The 22301-nt window shown below is 48.0% G+C and overlaps 2 protein-coding genes across 6 annotated transcripts in view; one reads left to right on the top strand and one right to left on the bottom strand.

Annotated features, from left to right (window-relative positions):
* KATNIP (katanin interacting protein) overlaps positions 1 to 9971 on the bottom strand; it is a 193528-nt gene extending 183557 nt beyond the window's left edge. For 3 of the 5 annotated variants that reach the window (XM_027126558.1, XM_027126556.1, XM_027126557.1), the window contains exon 1: positions 9914 to 9970. In XM_027126558.1, the coding sequence (XP_026982359.1) occupies positions 9914 to 9920 (7 nt within the window). In that variant the 5' untranslated portion in view covers positions 9921 to 9970. Of the gene's footprint in view, positions 1 to 9913 lie in introns of all 5 variants that reach the window. The other 2 variants (XM_027126559.1, XM_027126555.1) reach the window with 1 other exon arrangement.
* Positions 9972 to 10183: 212 nt separating this feature from the next.
* Positions 10184 to 22301, top strand: part of GTF3C1 (general transcription factor IIIC subunit 1) — a 72807-nt gene continuing 60689 nt past the window's right edge. The window contains exons 1-5 of the mRNA XM_027126554.1: positions 10184 to 10422; positions 12389 to 12598; positions 15332 to 15508; positions 16257 to 16400; positions 18012 to 18108. Of these exons, the coding sequence (XP_026982355.1) occupies positions 10202 to 10422; positions 12389 to 12598; positions 15332 to 15508; positions 16257 to 16400; positions 18012 to 18108 (849 nt within the window). The 5' untranslated portion in view covers positions 10184 to 10201. The remainder of the gene's footprint in view (positions 10423 to 12388; positions 12599 to 15331; positions 15509 to 16256; positions 16401 to 18011; positions 18109 to 22301) is intronic.

Consider the following 22301-nt stretch of genomic DNA (forward strand, 5'->3'; position numbering starts at 1 on the left):
GCCATGGCTCACGGGCCCAGCCGCTCCGCGGCATGTGGGATCTCCCCGAACCGGGGCATGAACCCGCATTCCCTGCATCGGCAGGCGGGTTCAACCACTGCGCCACCAGGGAAGCCCCTCGAAACCCTTTTGACTAACTCCATGAGCTCGGCTCCTTCCACTCCTTTCCAGGATGAGGAAGGCTCAGGTGAGCATCAACATGAAGAGAGGGAGAGGAGAGTCTAAATTCTTGGCCCTGGTTTTCATAGTTCCACTCTGCAGGCTTAAAATGAAATCTCCATCCCAGTGGAGGCAGGAGACAGAACTTCTGCTGCGCAGGCTCATTACAAGAAAGGATTTGTGGTATGGGTAGGGGTGCCGGACTGAAAGCGATCTGAGCCTTGTTCACCTGCTCTTGGGCTGCCCATCGGGGGCTCTTAACTACAGCCCGTGCCTCGGCCTCCACATCTGATAAATGACAGTGGTCAGACTACATCCAAAGTCACTCGCTGGCTGAACCCAGCCCATATACATTTGTCTGGTCTCCAAACTGTTAAGAAAGATTTTTTTTTTTTTTCTCCCAGCCAACATTTAAAGCTTGGGAGATGATGTCACATTTAAAAATCCTGAGTTCTGGATTCTTTTGAAAAACTGAAAAATCTGTCAACACAGGACCTGCGTTCCTGTCTGGCAGCCATTGTCAGGAACTGAGGGCAATGCCCACCAGATGGCATGGCCCTCCCATCCCTCCCCGTTCCCCGGTTGCCTCCCTATCACAGAGGTCAAGTCCAAGTTGCCGTTATCGGCAGGTCTGAGGTTTTTCCCTACAGTAAAGATGCAAGTGAAGGTTCATGTGTCCACGTCTCCAGCAAGAGTGAATCAACATCATTATCAAAAGTACTTAACACGTGTACTTCTCATGTGCCAACCCCTGATCTAAGGGCTTGGCAGCTACCAATGGATTTAATTCTCACAACAACCCTAGGAGGTGAATACATTTATTATCTCTATTGTATAGATGACAGAGAGATGGAGGAAGACACGTGCTTCAAGAAATTAGTAGAGGGACTTCCCTGGTGGCACAGTGGTTAAGAATCCGCCTGCCAATGCAGGGGACATGGGTTCGATCCCTGGTCCGGGAAGACCCCACATGCCACGGAGCAACTAAGCCCGTGCACCATCACTACTGAGCCTGCATGCTGCAACTACTGAAGCCCATGCGCCCTAGAGCCTGTGCTCTGCAACAAGAGAAGCCACCACAATGAGAAGCCCACGCAACGCAATGAAGAGTAGCCCCCGCTCGCTGCAACTAGAGAAAGCCCGCACCGAACAACGAAGATCCAACACAGCCAAAAATAAATAAATTAATTTAAAAAAATTAGTAGACAACATATTTCTTTAGGAAATTCCCAGATATGCAAAGTGTATTTAGGTGTTGAAAAAGCCCCACGCAAATCAGCATAATGAAATAAACCCTGGCCACTGCCGCCATTATATTACCTGCCTGGTCCCTGCAGGCTTCTAAACTTATGACCTCTCTACAGGATCCTCAGTGTTCTGAGATATATCAGCATTCCCCAAATGGGATCCTGGACTAGATCTGTCAAGTCCCTTCCAGCTCTAACCTTCTGTGATTTTATGTCGGTTGATACAATGTATCTAATTAGTTTGGGACCCTCTGGAGTGGAAACACACACACACAATGCATTGCAAGTTCACTTAGAGTTTAGAAAAGTGTTGTAGTCCGTGCAGGGGACCTGTGGTTGGTGACTAGACATCTGTGATATTCCAACTTCCTGCCAGGTGCTGCATTCACCTGTAACTTTCCTATCCCCTAAGGACATAAGTCAGGGGCTGTGCCTGGAGAATCCATCAGCTAAGGGTGGTCAAGGTATAATAGCATCGGACTCCAAAATGAGTCGGGAGGTAGGAGTGACAGTGACTTTACTGGGATAGGGAATGGGGGAGCATAAGAATGCCAACTGAAAAGCTGAGGAAGAACAAAATAAAACTAGAGGCTCTGGGGTATAGTAAAGGTAGCTAGGCTAGAGTATATTATTAGGACTGCATTGAATTGCTGCAAAGGACAGAGTCTGGAGGAACCATACTTGTCCACCAGAGAAAGAGAAACCAGCTGAGGTCTCTGGAACTTGGCCTGGAGGCTTGTCTACAAGGGCTTTTTCTCTGCTTAATGGAGACCGGCCAACAATTCACTAAGGAACAAATGGATTCATCTCTTTCCTGGTTACAATGTCAACCCAGCAAACACTCATGGGCATCTCCCTGTGCCAGTCCTTGGGCCAAGTGTTGGGCATGCAAAGGAACAAGAATGGGTCTCTGCCCACAGAGAAGGAGAAAGGCGTGGAGCCCAGTACCTGTGATACAGCACCATGCCTGAGAGGCCACAGGATTGCACCGCATGGGAGGAATTAAGACTGCAGGTGACGTTACTCACTGTAATCTACAGTGTGAAAGTGACATGAAAGAAGGGCACGGTTGGCAGGGAGCACAGCAAAGGCAAGGCAGGGAGGTGGGCAAGGATACGGGGTGCTCAAGAGACGGCCAGCTTTCTGAGGTGGCTTGGCTAGGGGCTGAAGTCACAGATGCCTGTAGGGTCAGGCCAGTATTCTCAATGCAAGAAGCAGACACTTAATGACTGGCACCACCAGCCAGAAGACTGACTCAAACTGTTATCACATGCCCAAGGTCAAGGGGGTGGCCACTGGGGCTGTGCAGGAAGGCAGGTCTACACAGCCCCAGGGCTAAAGCTCCCTTTCATCAAGAGACTGAAATGTCCAGGTTTTTATGGGAAATTACTATTTTTAAATGTGGGAAAACATCTGTGGACCCAGTTCAGCCCAGTATAAAACCTCTGGGCATGAGAGTGGGTGGGTGAGTGTCTAAAGATGAAGAGGGAGGCCAACAGAGGGATAGGGGAAAGGAGGGGGACTGCTTCCCCAGGGAAATTCTCCGATTAAAGGTGCTATGTCCACAGGGCAGTTGTTAAGGTTACAAGGGTCAGGCTGTTCAAAACCCCATGGGGTGGACTTCCCTGGTGGTCCAGTGGTTAAGACTTTGCCTCCCAATGCAGGGGTGAGGTTCCATCCCTGGTTGGGGAGCTAAGATCCCACATGCCTAGCGGCCAAAAAACCAAAACCTGAAAGAGAAGCAATATTGTAACAAATTCAATAAAGACTTTAAAAATAGTCCCTTTAAAAATAGTCCACATGAAAAAAATCTTTAAAAAAACACAAAAAACCCATGGGTCACCAGTAGTCAGTCCAGTGGTATTAACGGATGCTTTTTTTTTTTTTTTTTGCGGTACGTGGGCCTCTCACTGTCGTGGCCTCTCCCGTTGCGGAGCACAGGCTCCAGACGCACAGGCTCAGCGGCCATGGCTCACGGGCCTCGCCGCTCCGCGGCATGTGGGATCTTCGGACCGGGGCACGAACCCGCAACCCCAGCATAAGGCAGGCGGACTCTCAACCACTGCGCCACCAGGGAAGCCCCAACGGATGCTTTCTTATTCCTACATGAAGTGCTCTGTGAACAGCTCCAAGCTCCTCCTTCCAACCAACCATGTTGCTCCTCGTAAGCCCCTCCTACGTGGACAGAGGAGCAGTCACAGGGTCAAATCCAGGAGGCAGTCGAGAAAGTAGTAGAGGACAGTGTCTTTTAAACCAGCCTAACGGGCAAGCCTCACCCCCAGACTCACTCCCCAGGTGTGAGAACCTAGCCACACACTGGCAGGGACAGGGCTGGGCTGGGTCTTTGATGACACACTAGAGTGTAGACTTTATTCAGCTGAGTCCTGCTTCTGCCACCAACTAGCTGTGTGGTGTAAAATGAGCACAATTACAGCATCATATTGAGCTGTCTGAAGGACCAAACTGGGTCTTCTACAGCAGAAGTTGGCAAACTTCTCCTGTGAAGGGCCAGACAGTAAATATTTTTGGCTTTGGGGGCCATCTGTTCCCTGTCACAATGAGTCAGCTCTGCCACTGAAATATGAAAACGGCCATAGAGTGTTGGTGTGCATTTGTATGCAAATAGGTGTGGCTGTGTTCCAATAAAACTTTATTTACAAAAGCCAGCAGTGGACCAGAGTGCTTTGGGTATGGGGAAGACCTTTACAAATGTTATCTTCCGGGGACCCCCATGTTGGACTATAGTTATCTGTTTATGTCTGGCTTTCTCACTCGACTATGAAGTTCTTCAGTGAAGAGAATATATCCCCCCCACACTTTTTTTTTTTTTCCAGATTAAAACTAAAAGAACAAGTAAAGCACAGTATGGCACACAATGAAGTATGTAGAGGTTTTCAAAATTGTCCCAGTTAATACTAGAGCAGGACTGTAACTTCAAATGCCTTCAGAGGGGACTTCCCTGGTGGTCCAGTGGCTAAGACTCCATGCTCCCAACACAGAGGGCCTGGGTTCAGTTCCTGATCAGGGCACTAGATCCTACAGGCCACAACTAAGAGTTCGCATGCCACAACTGAAGATCCCCGCATGCAACAACGAAGATCCCGCATGCCGCAACCAAACCCGGCACAGCCAGATAGATAGACAGATAGATAGATAAATATTAAAAAAAAAAAAAAAAAAAGCCTACAGGGGCCCAGGCAGGTACCAGAGGCAATGAGGGAAGCCAGCCAGGTAGAGGCTGTGATGGATTGGAAAGGGCACCTCCCTTCTAGGGGGCAGTTTCCACTTAGCTCCAGCCGAGGGAACTCTTGCCACGCAGAATTTCAATTCAGTGTTAACTTTATTGCTTTTTATTGAGATTGATAAATCGACTTTACTGATATTTTGAAGAAAACACCATAATCAGAGATTTATGAGAAATCTCCCAATTTTTCAATGTTGACAACTAATTCAAAAATTTAAAAACCATTATGGGCCAAATAAATATGCCTGTGAGCTGACTCAGCCCAAGACTCTCAGTGTGCAACCTCTGATATGAAGACTTCATTTTTAAATTTGCTACATTTCTATTTTTTAGGGTTAAAAAATTTTAACTTACATGCTTTTGAAAAATCAACTTTAAAGAAAATTTGAAGACTACAGTAAACTCCCATCTACACTTCACCTGGATTCAATCTAATTCATCTTGATATTTCTGGATCCCAGTGCACAGAAGGAGCTGAATGTGGTAACTGAAGGAATGCCCCCAAGAAAAATAAGCAAAACAGAGTGTGCCAAGTTCCTGTGAGCTAAAAGGACAGGATGGAATGAATGCTGAGGAACTGCAAGGGAAAAGAAATCAATCAGATAAAAGGATGGAAGCAAAGGAGGAAGAACCGACACAAAGACTACATGGACCACATGTTTATTTTGCCTGCTGAATGCTTTCTATGTTTTATTTTGTTCTTTTTTTTGCTTGGTTTATTTTGAGTAGGAAGAGAAACAGACAAATCACCAGGAGCCCAGGTAAACATCACACAAGAACAGAAATGATCAGACACGGTGACTGGACTTTCAGCAAAACCTAACTAATTCAACCGTCACCCATTTTGCAGTTTGGGATTATTTAGACAAGCTAGGCTAAATTTCATCTTGGCATTATTAATTCTTTGAGAAAGTCTGCTAGGCAAATGAACAGTATAAACAGGGGAGACATTGAGTACTTGCTCTGGGGGGAACCAAAGCAAATGCCTAGCTTTAAAATCCTTTCTAATTATCTCCATGTGCTGAACTTTTGTCTAATTATTATGTTCCTGGAAAGCTGAGTAGAATTTTTTTTTTTCTCGGCCATCTCATATTTTAAAAGCAATGGGGGAAATTCGACTTTGACATAAAGGTGAACATTTACATAGGCAGGAGACTCACACATTGCCAATTTACTTCCATGTAAATAAACCATGTCAAACACTGGGTTTTCTTTTAAACAAAGAGTGAGCTAATTGCAAAGATTATGATTCGTTAGAGAGCTTCACCATATTCCCTCCTTCCTCTTCTGTCAGCAATGCGGAAGAAGTCTGCACACTGGCAGGCGATGACAGCATCAGCTACCACATAGGTGCGCTTTTTATACGCCAGACTTGGTGTTAAGTGCATTCATGCATAGTCTCATTGAATTCACAATAACAGATTCACCAACGGATGGGCACACAAAACAAGGTAAGCTTCATCATCATCTCCACTTTATTGACAGGAAAACTGAGTCTCAAAGAGGTCAGAGTACACCCCTGGGATTCAAATCCAGGGCTATTTGGTCTGCAAAACCTATGAATATTACACCACACCGCATCGCAGAGCCAGATAGAACCCGCCAAGTCAAACCCAACGGGCCAGAAAAAATGTTGTGAAAAGCTATGCTGACTAGGACAGGAGGAATAAACCAAACTACAATCCAGTCTGGGGATACTTAGCAGACATTTAAGCTTTTGTGGGTTTAGGAAGTAAACATCTTTCTAACAAGGCTGGACTTGGCTTATCTATCTAGTTGGCTAGAATCAAAATTCATCACGGTATGCCTCACTTTACCCAATAGATATATGCCTGCAAAATTGTGCAGAGATCAAAGTTTTAAAAATTGCAAAGGAAAAAGGGATCCTTTGAATGCTAAATCTAATCTTAGGGCAAACACTTTCTTAGAACAAATTTTTCCTTTTTGTAACCAATCTAAAAATGGACAAATTCCTCCACTGGGCCATAATGCTCAGGAGCACTGAGATGATAACAGAACTGACTGAACAGACTTCTTGAAAATGGTCTACAGCAATGTTTCTCAAAGTGTGTTCCACAGATCCTGGGAGGAAGAGGGGTTCCCAAGGACAAGTATTATCTTCATCATAATTCTAAGACTTTTTCATTGTGTTGGTATTTGCACTGATGATGCAAAAGCAACAGTAGGTAAAACTGCTGATAGCTTGAGTGGCTACAAGGCAGCGGCACCAAACTGTATCAGTAGTCATTATACTCTTTAGTGCCTCGTGCTGACGATAAAACAAACAAAAAAACATTTTCACTTAAGAATGTCCTGATGAAAATTAAATAAAAATTAATTTTATTAAACCTGAACCCATGAGAACACATCTTTTAAATATTCTGTGTGAAAAAATGCAAAGTACATATAAAGCACTTCGGCTATAAGCCAAAGTACAACAGTTGATCCTACAAAACACTTGTGTGTTTAAGTTGCCAGCTGAAGTAGCCACATATTGTATCAAATGTCATGTTTACTTGAATGAACAACTAGTAGACAAACTATAGTTATTCAGACTTGAGTATCTGGCAGACATTTTCTTAAATACAAAAGTAAGCATGTCACTTCAAGAAAACAACTGATGGTATTTGTTGCCAGTGATAAAATTCAAGCTTTCAAGTGAAAACAAGTAGGAAACTTGTTTCCAGTACTTTGAGTTTAATAGCTTCCCAATACTTAAACTCTTTTTTTTTAAAAAAGGGATACTAAGGAATGTGATTTTTTGATATTGTGTAATGACATGCCATTTAATGTTGTATTTCCAATGTCAACATTTAGAAGATCTGCATAACTCAGTGAACTTTCCAATTGACAAATGCCTAATGTTACGGAATCATACATGGGTAAACTACGCAATCAAAGGGCGAGATAGACCAATGGGCTTTAATGTAACAGAGTACAAACAAAAGTTCACCAATATGGTTTCAGATGCCACATTGTGACTAACCTTTGAGAAATTACCACTTGCTAAGTTTCGGAATACTGTCAAAGAAGAATGTTTACAGCTATCTGAAAAGACAATTAAAATACTCCCTGTTCCAAAAAAAAATGTCTGTGTGAGGCCCCATTTTCTTCAAATATATCAGCCAAAATAACACAAGAGTTTGGTTGCTGAAGCAGAAACGAGTCTAGCTATTTCCTATTAAACCAGATATTAAAGAGATTTAAGAAACTCTAAAACAATATCATGCTTCCTATTAACCTTTCTGGTGGGAAATATAGCCACTTTTCAATAAAATGTATTATTTATGTTCAGAAGTAATGCATTTATTATTGCTTTTAAATGAGTTGATAAATGACAAATGTCTTAAGATTTTCCTGGCTTTAATTTCTGATATGGTAAATATCATAGATATAACACACACAAAGCTCTCTTGAGCTAAGAGCATAAAGGCATCCTGAGACCAGAAAGATCTGAGTACTGTTGTTCTACAGCAACATTACATTGACCTTTCCACTGGGCAAACTGGTGAATGCCATTTTATACTACCTCTGAAGTACAAAGGGCAAAGATGTCTTTTAAGCACATAACAGATTGTTCAATTAAAATTTTTTTTCCACACTGTGTTAAGCAGATATCACAAAGGAACAACATTTCCCAGAAGTTAGGGACAGTGGTATAATGAGAAAAATTATGTGGATTCTGGCCGACTCTTCCCATTTATAAAATGAGATATCAGGGTAGCCTATTTTTAGAATCATAGAATTCTCTGATTCTTATGGGGATCCCTAAATGATGGCCCACAGGCTGCATCTGGCCTTCAGACTGATTGGCCATTGTGGCATTTTGAGAAGCACCCCAGGAAACTAACTGGTTGGAGCTGAGTGAGAAGCTTCCCTTTCAGAAAAGAAATTGACTTTTAATCAGAAAAGAAAGTGACTTTTAATCACAGCCCAATCCATCCCACCAGACTTGCCCCTGCAAATATCTCCATTTGCAACTTCTGGAATGAAGGGCTTCTAAAATCCCTTTCAAATCTCAAACTCCCTAATTCAGCTCCAGAGACAGTGTCCGGGTTCCTTACTCACTCTGCCACTTGATGACTCTGATTTGGGGCAAAAGATACTTCACTTCTCTGAGCCTCAGTGTCCTCATTTGTAAAATGGGATAACACTGACCTCAAAAGACTGTTATGAAGTTTATTGAGCTGCTTGACAACATTTAGAGTTCCGGGCACTGAACAGTATCATTAACATCAAAGCACAGAAAGAGAGTCTCCCCCGCATCCCCCTTACCAAGTCCCATCTCCCAGTAGCTGAAGACTGCATTCCCCATGATAATGCTTACTTCCATACCAACTCCCTCCCGTATTCCACAGTTCCATGCCCCAGGACACACAAGAACCCCACCCCCCACCTCTATTTGTCTTTCCCACCCTAAACCCTGACAAACGGAATATTTCCTGCCGTGTCAGTAAACAAAGGATGTCACAGTCATCAGCAATTGCTGCCCTCGAACAGGAGCCGGTGAGCCCTGAGGGAACTCAGGAAGAAAAAGAATACCTGCCATTTAGCAGCCATCAGACTGCAGCCACTCCCTACATACTGAACCCAAATAGCTGAGGTGCATATCGAAGGAATGATTTCAGACAGCCCAGACTCTTCCACCTTCCCATACACAGAAAAGCGCTAAATGCCTTAACTTGGGATATCTGGTTTTCTTTAATTAACAATAATCTTTCGACGTTCAGACTCTTGCATCTTCCCATACACAGAAAAGCGCTAAATTCCTTAACTTGGGATATCTGGTTTTCTTTAATTAACAATAATCTTTTGACGTTCACACTACCTGCCCTTTGTTGCAAAACTCCTATATATCCGGGCTCCCCCAACTTGCCTCCTCTGAGCAGTTCTCTCAGGATTACTTGAGATGCTGCCTAGCGGGGTTGAAGTTATAAAAACTCCCACCAAATGAAACATAACTCTCAACTTTTAGGTTGTGAATAATTTTTCAGTCGACAACCTTTACTCTGATGCCCTGGCCAGTACGGGGTTCCAACACAACCACAAGCAGCATAGTGACCAAATCACTGACCACTCCCCCCAGCCTCCTCTTCCCATCCCGGACCACTAAGGCTCCCTTTCCCTCAGACGGAGACCACCTTGGGTCAGGCAGTGGGGGTCCAGGGGTCTGTGGCCTAGGGCTCTGCCCGGGTCGGGGGAGCCCTCAGGAGGGATGGGAGAGTAACTGCCCGACCTCCCGGGGGGGCCCGCGGACACTCACCGTCCATCCCTAGAGGCGGCGGTTCCGGGTGCTCGAACCGGAAGCGGCCTCTACACTGTTTGCAGTTCCCCTGGTTACTGCGGGGTTCCGGACCAATGGCAATGGAGTTCCACGGAATGAACCCTCCCCCAAAGGGAGTGACAGCACGACCATGCTCTGGAACTCCTCCTCCGGTACCCGGATCCTCCCCGCCTCCCTGGCAGCCAGTCGTTGTGCGCAGGCGCTCTGGACCAGGGCCTTTGGCGGCGTGGTGCGCAGGCGCCCCGGTTGCTGCCAACTGAAGTAGCAATGGACGCACTGGAGTCGTTGTTGGACGAGGTGGCCCTGGAGGGGCTTGATGGCTTGTGTCTTCCCGCGCTTTGGAGCCGTCTGGAGACGCGAGTGCCGCCCTTCCCGCTGCCTCTGGAGCCCAACACGCAGGAGTTTCTGTGGCGGGCCCTTGCCACGCACCCGGGCATCAGCTTCTACGAGGAGCCTCGGGAGAGACCAGATCTCCAGCTCCAAGACCGGTCAGCGGCCTGGCTCTGCGGGCGGGCGGGGGCAGAGACCCGGGTCTGATGGAGCTGCGAGAGGGCCAGGTTCTTACGGGAGGGGAGAAAAAGGAATGGAGCGGAAGAAAGACCCGGAGTCTGATGGAGGCGCAGAGAAAGGCTGATTTGGGGGTCCCTCAGGCCTGGCAGGACCCAGGCGTCTGATGGAGTTGGGGGGGGTCACCTGGTGATGTTCCATTATGTTCGTGTGTGTTTGGGGTGGTGGTGAGCAAGACTGGGAGGATATGCTTTGTGTTTCAGAGAGTATTTCCTCCGAAGTGGAGTTTAGGATTGGAGCAGGCTGTTCAGCTCAAGACTGGAGACAGTTGAGTTCCACAGAACAGCATTCATTCAGTGCTGGATTAGAGAGCCTAAGGCAACTAGAGTCTTCACGTCGGCCAGCTTAGCAACAACAAGGACAATAATAATAGCTAACATTTATTTAGTGCTCGTTATGGCCTCGTACTATTCTAAGATCTTCTTCCTGGAGTTTCAGGAGACTGAACCCACTTCATTCTCACAGTGACACTATGGGGAAGGTGCCCTTCCCCATTTTTTTCTTTTTTTGCCTGTGCCACAGGACTTGCAGGATCTCAGTTCCCCATTCAGCACCGAGTCCTCACCACTGGACTGCCAGGGAATTCCCAGTTATCTTCCCCATTTTGCAGAGAAGGAAACTGAGTGATAGAGATTAAGTAACCCGTCCAAAGTTATGGATATTGTAAGTGACTGAGTGTTGACTCAACCCAGGCCGTCTGTCCCCCAAGTCTGTGCTCTTAAGCCATATTGTGAGGGTCGGGAGAGGTTCCCAGAGGTAATACTGTCTAAAACAAGACTTAAAGGTTGGATTTAGCTAGCCAGTTGGCAGAGTGTTCCAAAGGAAGAGAAGTACGTTAAGTTGGGTTGAAGTGTAGAACTGGAGATAGTGAATGAGGAATAGTAGTTCAAATTTACATATATGCTTATTGTAAGCAGGAACTGTTCCAAGATCCTTACGTATAGCAAGTTATTTAAGCTTTACAACAACTTTAGGAGCTGGATATTCTTATCCCCATTTTCCTGAAGAGAAAATTGAGACGCAGAGAGGGTCATCAACCCAGAATCTGAACCCAGACTGGGAGAAAGTGGTACCAAGGAGGGGAAGGAGGGACTTCATTGGAGGTGTGGAGTGGCAGTCATAACTTTAGTTTTTTTTTGTTTTTTGTTCTGTTTTGTTTTGGTTTTTTGCGGTACGCGGGCCTCTCACTGTTGTGGCCTCTCCCGTTGCGGAGCACAGGCTCCAGACGCGCGGGCTCAGCGGCCATGGCTCACGGGCCCAGCCACTCCGCGGCATGTGGGATCTTCCCGGACCGGGGCATGAACCCGTGTCCCCTGCATCGGCAGGCGGACTCTCAACCACTGCGCCACCAGGGAAGCCCATAACTTTAGTTTTGATCTCATCAGATCTGAGGCGTAGACAGTTGAAGGCAGGATTAGTGTTTGGGGGAAAAACAAGACTGAGGATTTGATGGTGAGAATTGTTAATATGCAAGTGATAATTGAAACCATAAAAACGGATGGAAGTACGAGAGGGATAACTAAAGAGATGTGGAAAGGTAACATCTTAAAGTAGGGAAGCCTTGAGTCATTAAGTCCAAACTTGATGGTTTGGAGACCAGGCACTGGATTGGGGGGAAAACAAAAGGCCATGACTTGGGCCAGGAAGGTGGTTCTCGTTTCAGCATTCAGCGTCCAGGGTGGATTCAGAGACTCCTAGAAAAGTCTCTTCTCTGGGATAGAGAAGCAGGGACGCTGCTTGTTAAGATGACCTGCGTTTGGAAGACGGGTGCGACCAGGTGATCGCACTTCCTCTCTCCGACCTCTGCCAGAGGTTGTCAGAAGAACACGCCAAACGTGTTATTTCTGAGGCTGAGCTGTGGTTTGATATCTGTGATCTCCCCCTTAGGTATGAAGAAATTGATTTGGAAACTGGCATTTTGGAGTCCAGGAGGGACCCGGTCCCTTTGGAGGATGTCTACCCCATTCATATGATCTTGGAGAATAAAGATGGCATCCAGGGCTCATGCCAGTACTTTAAGGAGAGGAAAAACATTACCAGTGACATCAGGACCAAGACGTTACAGCCCCGCTGTACGATGGTGGAAGCCTTTGGCAGGTAACTGATTTGCATCACGGGAAACTTGTGGGCATCTTCCTGCTTTAAGTTGGGGGTGTGGTCAGCGCCACAACTGGCGTGCCGCCCTCGTGCCCATCAGAGTGCGTCCGCCCTGCCCCAAGCCAGTCCTTTACCACTCCCCTCCTCTTGGGGCTAGTTTTGCTGGGGGCGGGGGTGGGGCGCTGCCTTTCTTTTCCCTTTGTGTCCACAGGCCGCCTGGCCCTTTGGTCAGGGCAGGCAGCTGTCATTTGGATTGGTGCCTTTCGCTCTCTTGTCCAGGCTGCATCCTCTGCTGCCCAGCTGTACTTTTGTGAGTCTTCAGTCAGGGTCCCAATTTCCCAGGCTGCCTCAAGCCCCTCACCCCATCCCCACCTCCCTTCCTACCTGACGGAACAGGGAGAAGCTTCCAGTGTGAACTCTCCTAGTTGCCACCTTCTTCCTCAGCTTGCAGGCTTGCCCGATTTCTCTCCCCCTCCCTCACCTCAGGGGAGACAGGAAGCCTGGCCCTGCCTCGGGCTGTCATCTGGATGCTTCTCTTCCTCCGTTTCCCCCGTACCTCGTGCTCTTTCCGACCTCTGTCAGCTAGCTCCTCTTTCTCCTTTATTTGCAGCTTTTTGCCTGTTGACCAGTACTTTCTCGTCAGCCCATTACCATGGCGCGTTCATCTTAAAACAAGACCTCTTGGCCTTGGATCCCCCGTAGCTGTGATTCCGTTGCTGCAGCCATGCTTCTTGGAAGAAACAGCTATACTCACTCCTTCTTCCTCTTGACCTCCCCTCCCCTCCTCTGGCTCTGGAGCTTTGCAGCTTCTGCTTCCTGACCCTCCCCCACCCGGCTTCCTGCTAGCTCAGGAAGAGCTCTCCCTGGTGACTGCACACACGCTCTCTTCACGCACATAGGCCTGAACTGGGGCTCCTCGCACATGTCATTCCATGACCTTGACCACAGTTATCGAATCCCAGAGTAAGTGTTCCTTTTCTTGTCTTTCTCTTCAGTAGACTCTGAGCTCCGTGAAGGCAGATGCCATGTTGATTTATCTTGGCATCTCCGGTGCCTTGCGTGGCGCTTCATCAGTGTTGGATAACCTATGTGATGACCAGGCTCAGCAAAGTGGGCCTCGGGCAGGAGTCCTAGAGTCAGCTACTGGGAGATGTTGGAGTTCTGATAGGACGGGAGTAAACCACCCTGAACACATTCTTAAAGCAGCAAATCAGCTCCCCTGTTTTCAAACTTTTCTCTTCTCAACTGACCTCTTCCGATTTAACGTAATGAGCCTGTTTCGAGACAGAGAACACAGGTCCTAAGTTTGTGACACACAGACACAGAAAAGTAGACTTTCCGTCCGTCACGTGTATTCACAGCTTAACATTCTTTTTTGAAGATGGACCATACAGACCCTGTGACTATGCAGAAGACTAATTGTGGGTCACAGGCAATGTGAAAGAAGCTGCAGTTAAATGAAAATGTAGACGTGGCAATGGGCAGTTCCTCCTCTGTTTCCTTTTTGCCTCTTCAGTGGGAGCAATGAAGTCATCTGGTACATTGGGCGGCAAGGGGGGGCCAAGAGGAGGAACCGTCAGACTGAGCTATGTGACTGAAGACAGGCCTTGCGATCAGGCATCTGTAAACCACAGGCTGGGAGCAGTAGATGGTGGCTCTAGGCGGGAGGGGTTGGGAGCCCTTGGGCTCTAATATGGACCCTTGGAGACTCATTCCTCTGGGAGAGGGAGCTCCTCCAGCTGGTGCGTCTCGATGCCAAGGAGTGAGTGGGGATAGCTTCCCTGCCAGCCCACCCTTGTGGGATCTCTGGCAGGGCTAGGACCTGAGACAGTCTGCCCTAGATGCCCATGTAAGTCAGCAGGCAAGGCGCCGTAGACTGTTAGACCTCAGCAGAGAAGTCAGTTTTCCCAGCTGCGACATCTCGAAGCACCCGGCTGGGAAGTGTTCTTGGCCTCTTTTTCGGGCATTATTTTTCACACACCAAGACAGTAGGAGGAACTAATGATTTGTCCCGAGTCTGGTCTCCAACAGGCTGCAGGTCCACTGATGACACAGGGCACTGTTTTTGATTCTGAAGTTTGTTTTATCCATCCAGTTCAGTAGGCGAGTTTGTTCACTTAGTAGATATTTACAGAGACCCTGCTGTGCACCAGAGCCATTCTAGGCCCTGAGGATGTCTTGGGGACGCTGATGACAACCTGCCCCCTCTTAGGGCGCTTATTGCAGAAATGTGTGCCCCAAAAAGCGGCCATTTCTGAGAGTGCCAGGTGCTGTGAAGAGTCTGGAAATGGTCAGAGGTGGGGGATAGACTCTGGTTAGCATTTTCAGGAAGACCTGAGGTGTTGGTATCTGAGCAGTGGCCTGAATGGTGAGAATCAGTGGCCTGAAGACGTGAGGGCAGAGCAGCTGGGCAGAGGACCAGCGGGGCTGTTGTGGACGCAGGGCAGGGCCGTGGGGGTGTGCAGGACGGGCCAGGCCCTGGTTGGGAGTCGGGGGTATGGCCTGAGGGCCCTGGCTGGACGGGGAGGGCTCTGAGCAAGGAACTGGTGAGACTGGCTCTGTTCCCCCTGAACACTCTGTGGTTCTAGGATGGAAACCTCCTTAACTGGGGGATTGTGAACCTCCAAGAATTAGCAGGAAATGATGGTTCACTAAGGTTCTGCTTTTTCATATTTCGATTTTCTTAAAAATCAATTACAGTTATTTCTTCCTGCGGTGGCTTCTGATTTGCAGGTGGCGGAAGAAACTGATCATTGTTGCTTCCCAAGACATGCGGTACCGGGCCTTGATCGGCTTGGAGGGTGACCCCGACCTGAAGCTCCCCGACTTCTCCTACTGCATTTTGGAGCGATTAGGCCGGTCCCGGTGGCAAGGGGAGCTTCAACGAGACCTCCACAGCACTGCTTTCAAGTGAGGGGATGCTTTGCTTCTCTGCTGTCAATGCTGGGGCTCCCTGATCATTGGGCCCTGCCACCTGGGCAGTCCCCACATCCATGGTGATTGGAAGCACGATGCTTTCTCATTGAAGAGACCCTGGAAAAAAGACCCAAAAAAGGGGACTCCCTGGCAGTCCAGTGGTTTAGACTCTGCCTTTCCATTGCAGGGGGGCATGGGTTTGATCCCTGGTCTGGGGAACTAAGATCCTGCATGCCTCATGTTGCAGCTGAAAAAAGAAAAAACAAAAAAGAAAGAGAGAGAGACCCTGGGGTGACCATAGAATTTATTGTCCAAACCAGACATTTTGAGAGTGGAAGGTGGAGCTGACCAGAAGGGACACCAAGGCAGTGGGCATAAACTGAGACCACCTGACGAGCCAGAATGCATGGCAACCCTAGTTATTGGCCGCTATATGATTAGAGACCCATGTCTGATTAGCTCCTTGCTAATATAACCCTTACTGTCTCCTGCGCCAGCCATCCTTTCCCACTCCGTTTCCCCTCTCCTTTACCCCCATCTCCCCATCCACCTCTCTTGGGGGTCTGGGGTGTGCCTTAGGCTGAGGCATGGCTGTTCTTTCCAAGGCCATTGTCACATAGCAACTGTTCTGTCAGGTTGGCTGGATAGGAGGTGTGTGTCTCTGGTGTTCATGTCCTCCACACTGTGGGGTGAAAGCAACCAACAAAGCAAAATGACCGCCCACTCTCTTCCTCTCCTCCAGGGTTGATGCTGGGAAGCTCCACTATCATAGGAAAATTTTGAACAAAAATGGGCTCATTACGATGCAGTCACATGTGATCCGATTACCCACCGGAGCCCAGCAGCACTCAATTCTCCTCCTCCTGAATCGGTTTCACATGGACAGGTACAGTGTGAGACACCAGAATGCTCCCTTACCTCTGTCTTTCAGCCATGTGTATTATACCTTTAAAAAGTCCTAGAGGCCAAATCAGAATATGACTAGCTTTTAAAAAAAAGATGTTTACCACCTATTTTGGATTATGAGAATAAGTGTTGCTTATTTAGAAAATCCGGAAATTATATAGAAAAGAAGGGCAAAAAATGCCTATCGCCCCACAGCCCAGCAATAGGAACTGTTAACATTTTGGTGAAATTTGGGAGTGTAAAAATAAAAGTAAATAAGTCAAATTTGATTTGTTATGGTGACAGGGTTCTGTGGGTAGAAGAGAGAACAATGGACTAAGTCAAGATCTGTATTTAAGTCTTTGCTCCTGATTTGGGTATGATCACTTGACCTCTCTGAACCACTGTTTCCTCTTCTGTAGAATGGCCATGACAAAGCTTGGTACTAGTTCATACGCAGTGAATATCTGTGCCTTCATCTATTCTTTCATTCATTGAAAGGCAGTAAAAATGGAGAAGTGGGCGTCTCTGGATCCCATATATCCTCTCTGCCCCTCCTCCAACACCCCCCCCCACCCACCCACAGCTGGGGTAGCCCTTGGCTCCTTTAATAACTTCCTTTGGCGTCCATTAGCTTGTAAGCATTTATTATGACATCCACTTCACAATAAAAATGCAAAGGAAGGGAAAGTCAGTCATGCCAGCGAAGTGAGAGATAGAAACCAGGGCTTCAGAATCAGAGAGGTGTCCTGATTACTGCAGAGGGCACTGTATTTCCAGGAAGAAGACCTGGGTTCACATTTTGTGCCTGAATTTTAGAAAAGCTTATCTTCTTTATGAAATAATCCCTATCCTTTCTTACCAAGTGATTTATAAGGAAATATGTTGGTGCTTCCTAAACTTTAAGGTATTGTCAACTCCAAAAATATTCACAATCTAAATGTTTTATTCGGTGGGAATTTTTAGGACTTCAAGCCCAGGGCAGGTAATCTGAACGTCAAAAGATAATTGTTAAAAGAAAACCAAGTTAAGGAATTTACCGCATTTCTGTGTATGGCAAGGTGCAAGAGTCTGGGCTCACTGAAATCATTCCTTTGATATGCACCTCAGCTATTTGGGGCCAGTATCCTGTGTTTTCACATCCTGAGTTTCCTCAGGGCCCACCATGGGGAGTGGCTGCAGTCTGATGGCTGCTAGATGGTAGGTATTCTTTCCTGAGTTTCCTCAGGGCTCACTGGCTCACCTTGGAGGGCTGCAATTGATAATGACTGTGACATCCTTTGTTTACTGTTATGACTGGCAGTATTCCATTTATCAGTATGATCAAAAGATGTAAGGCATTTTAAAGAATCATTTCATGACAGTTTTAGCCACGGAGGCTAGTCTGTACACTGCCACTAGTTCGGTGACCTTGGCCGTGAGACTGAACCACTCAGAGCCCCAGTCTTTCCAGCTGTAAGGGACAAGCAGTTGGGCTGGATGTTCTCTGAGACCTAAGACCACGAGGTTCTGTAGTTTGATGTGTTGTCATTTAAATCTTGTCATCTTTAAAAAACAGGCAATCTTTAGCAGTAGGTCTGGAAAAAAATGAAGTGTTTTATATTTCTCGCAGGAGGAGCAAATACGACATCCTTATGGAGAAGCTCTCAGCTGTGCTGAGCACACGGAGTAACCGGACAGAGACACTGGGAAAGCTGAGGGAGGAACTGGTGAGCTGCCCCTGCCCGTGTCGGGGGCTGGATCCGTTTGTAACGCAGTGGGGAGCATTGTCAAGTGTAGATTTCAGTGCACCGCAGTTGAAAACCCTGTCATGGGCTTGACCATCCCTAGCTGTTACCGAGTCCAAGCCCGTTCTGCCCGCCGCACAACAGGCCAGTAAATCAGGAGGCGAGGTGTTGAGGCAAAGGGATAATGACTTTATTCGGAAAGTCGGCAGACCGAGAAGATGCGGACTGGGGTCCCCACAAACCATCCTGTCCTATGCCAGTTTTTTTTATAGAACAGAGCGGGGTAGGAGGTGAGGAAGTAAAGTAACATGGCCAATAGTTTTGCCTGGCTTGGCCAGCATCAGGGAGGGGATATGTTAATTTCTTTTGTGCAGCCATTCACAGGTGGGCAGGGTCAGATTGTCTCCCTGTGAGCTGAACAAAGGCACTTTAGTTCAACTTTCAGGCAGAGGGGCAGGGTTCCCTGAGGCAGGTCATTATGTATGATTATAATAACAAAAGCAACGAAAAGCAAAGGTTAAAGTCAGAAACATCAACATGGAGTCAGAATTAGCTCTTCTCTGTTAACATAGCCATGAAACAAGCAGAACTTTGCTTTACAGAATGAAAAAGGGCTCAGTCTTTAAGTCCTTCCTGCTCTTGGGTGGCCTCCAGTTTTCCCGGGGATTTGCGCCAAGTCCTGCTATAAAAGTTCCTGTGGAATGGTGAATCTGAGCGTTTAGATTTACTTTCATAATCAAGCTTGTCATTTTGTTCCCAGTGGTTTTATGCTGAAATAACAGAGTGACTACTGAGAAGGAGGAGAGACAACACAGGGAGAAAAGCAGTTGTGGACCTGCTTCATCTTTGGGTCCAGGAACAGAGGCAGTGATGAAGTGAGAGTGGGAGGAAGAAAGCACAGGGGTGATGCTGCTTCCGGTCTGATTTGAGCCCTCCTCCGTAGAAGTTAGGAAGGAGCCATCACTGGAAACGGGAGGAAAGTATGACTGCCCTGTAGGTGGAACAGTAGGATTTGAAGTCAAGATTTGGGGGTGATCGTAATTAGTCCCCAAAGGAGCATGGCTTGGAGTCTGCTTGTAGACTCCAGGTAGATCCTTCTCGCTCCTCACCTTGTGCTGCCCCCAGGGGGCTCTGCTCTCTGATTTCACTGCGCTGAGGGAAGGGCTCTCGCCCCTCCTGCTAAAGGCACTGTATGCCCAAGTCTCTTTAAAGCAGAGGTTATAAACCAAAGCTTGTGGGTCGGATTCAGCCTGCACACTGTTAAAAAGAACTTTGACCTAGCATCTTTTAAAAATTGAGATTTTGCCTCAAAATCTAGGTTACCAGCTTCCCTGGAAATATCAGAGGCTCTGGCCAGCCTGGGCCCGTGGTCTCTTGTGATAGCAGTTATCTGGAGCTGGCTGTGTGCTGGCCGCCCACCCCAGGCCCCTTCCCTCCTGTCACCTCTCAGACAGGCAGGCAGTGCCATTTGTCACTCTTTGAGCGCTGCTGTTCAGGAGGAGAGAAGTATTTCTCAGTATCTGAGTGTCTGTCAAGAGTGGGGAATAAAAGGTAGACTGATAAGGCCTCTTCCTGAGAGGCCCTAGTCAAGATGAAGGAAACTCCTACAAGCGGAGAGAAATATCTGCCGGCTTTGTTCTTTATATTGTTCGTCCAGCCCATGCAGACACTGAAGATCGAAACCCTCTGCCCTGCTGAGTCACTCAAGGGTAGAGAAACTGAGCATCTCAGGTCAAGCTGTGGACGATCTAAGTGACAAGATTTGACTGATAGAGGACACTGTTTATTTATTTATTCATTCAACAAATACTTTAGTGAGTATCTATTTGGAGTCAGAACCGTGTTTCGCACCACCATGGCAAAAATGAACGAGGATGACGGTCTTACACTGCCGCAGAGCAGTCTTAATTGGAGGGGCTGACGTGTGAACACACACTCAGGCCAGACTGCTCCTTGGAAGGATGTGTTTGAGTTGCGTGAAAGGAGAGATGGGAAAAGCTTTGCAGAGCCAGTTCCAGTTGAGCTGGGCTTTGAAGATGAAGTCAGCATCATCCAGCAGAGGAGAGACCATTTTTCAGGCAGAGGAGCCGGGCTGGAGCAAAGGCGTGGAGCTGTGGGAGGTGATGGGTGTTTCCGAGGCTGGTAGTGACACAGGGGGCAGCCAGGCGGCAGCGTGCCCGGCGGGAGTAGTAAGAGACGTGGCTGGAAAGGAAAGTTGGAGCCAGATAAAGAAGGTCTCAAGTGCCAGGCTGAGGACTTGGGTTTCAGCCTTTAGCCTGGTGAACTGCAGTTTGAGTGTTGGGGAGATGAACTGATGGATGGGGAGGGGATTGGAGGCAGGGCGGGGAGGTGGGTGCTGTGGCCTCAGGTAGGGTGGGTGACGCCTTGAATTGTTGGTGATATTTGGGGGGTGGCACTAGCAGGACTTGGTGAGTGACTGAAGCCAGGGTGTGGGTGTCGGGCGTGGGGAGCAATGAAGGAGAAGGAGTCTGTTGTCTAGCTCGAGTGGCAACCCCTCCCTGGGGTGGACCAGAGCTGGAGGGCGGGTACCTGAGGGCAGGGATCGTTCCTGCCAACCCCCCACCATGAGGACGGCCTGGCCCACGGAGACGCCGAGCCCAGATTTGTTGAATGAGTGTACAATGAAAGCACAGAGTTCAGAAAGAGGAGTGAGTTTGCCTGAGATTGAGGCACCTGACAAATTTGATTTTAGGATTTATTGAGTATGAAGATCTTCTGGGACTTTGACTTGGTGATGTTTAGTCAGCAGCTGGAAATAGGGGTCAGAGAAGGCTGAGCAGGATTTAGTGAATAATTAACCTCTGGATGAGGTGGACGCCGTGAATGTGGATGCTGTCTTTTGGGGGGAGTGGGGAAGGCCACTTTCTTTAACTGGGCAGGTGGTGCGAGTCCTCAACAGTGGCCCCCCCGTAAGGGAAGGACTACGTCATCCTCCATCCTCTGGGCAGGTTATGTGAGTCCTCGACGGCAGCCCCCCATAGGATGGTCCAGGGCTCAGGGCCGTATGTTGAGGGCTAGGGTTCGATGGATGCGTTTCCATAGGGTCTTTCCACGACGCTGGGGGCACGGCTGGATTAACAAGAAGCGCCGTTTACCAGCCAGCGGGTTAAGTGAGCCGCATGTGAGTTGTCGGTATTTCTTTGATAACAATATGTTCTGCTGCCCAGCAGTTAGCGTACTGGCTCCTCCGAGAGGAGATCACACGCACGTGGGTGGTGGCAGCGGCCCTCAGACATATGCTGCCTCTGTCTGCCCCAGAGTGTAAGAGGAAACCTGGGAGGAGCCGTGCACCACGCTTAGTCGCGAGTGCCTCCTGCTGTTCGGGTGGGAACCTGCCTGGCTCTTCCAGTGGTGGCAAAATCAGATGCTAGTAGGGCCAGGAGGGTGGTGTGGGTTAGTGAAACAGGCCAAGTGTAAAATAATTTTTTGAGGGAGTTCCCTGGTGGTTTAGTGGTTAGGATTCAGCGCTTTCACTGCTGTGGCCCGGGTTCAATCCCTGGTTGGGGAACTGAGATCCTGCAAGCCCCGTGGCGTGGGCCAAAAAAAATTTTTATATCAGTGTGGATTCAAGAAATATTCAACTTTCCTCTTAACTATCATGAGAGAAAAGCAGCACAAAAATGGTGGTAAACAGGAACTGACCTTCGGCCTCACCATGTAAGGGGTCTGATGGGCAGAGAAGGCCAGGGCGTCCGGGTCGGGCGTGCCTGTCTGGAGGGAGCAGCTGGTCCTCACCTCCCTCTGGGTGATGCTGGGAGGAACCGCAGGCCTAGGATTTGTTGCCAGATCCTGTTTTTCAAGAGAAGCCAGAATCTGTTTTTTTTTAAATGAACTCTCTCACTTTTCAATGTTGGCAAGTAAATTACTTTTTTTTTTTTGCGGTACACGGGCCTCTCACTGTTGTGGCCTCTCCTGTTGCGGAGCACAGGCTCCAGACGTGCAGGCTCAGCGGCCATGGCTCACGGGCCCAGCCGCTCCGCGGCATGTGGGATCTTCCCGGACCGGGGCACGAACCCGCGTCCCCTGCATCGGCAGGTGGACTCTCAACCACTGCGCCACCAGGGAAGCCCCGTAAATTACCTTTTGCAAAGAAAACGTGTAGATGAAAAAACACGGCCTGCACTGGAGGCTGCTCGTTGGTAACCTCGACAGTT

This window comes from Aethalodelphis obliquidens, unplaced genomic scaffold (assembly GCF_003676395.1).
Source record: "Aethalodelphis obliquidens isolate GAN/ISIS:26980383/991018 unplaced genomic scaffold, ASM367639v1 scaffold30, whole genome shotgun sequence".
Taxonomy (NCBI): domain Eukaryota; kingdom Metazoa; phylum Chordata; class Mammalia; order Artiodactyla; family Delphinidae; genus Aethalodelphis; species Aethalodelphis obliquidens.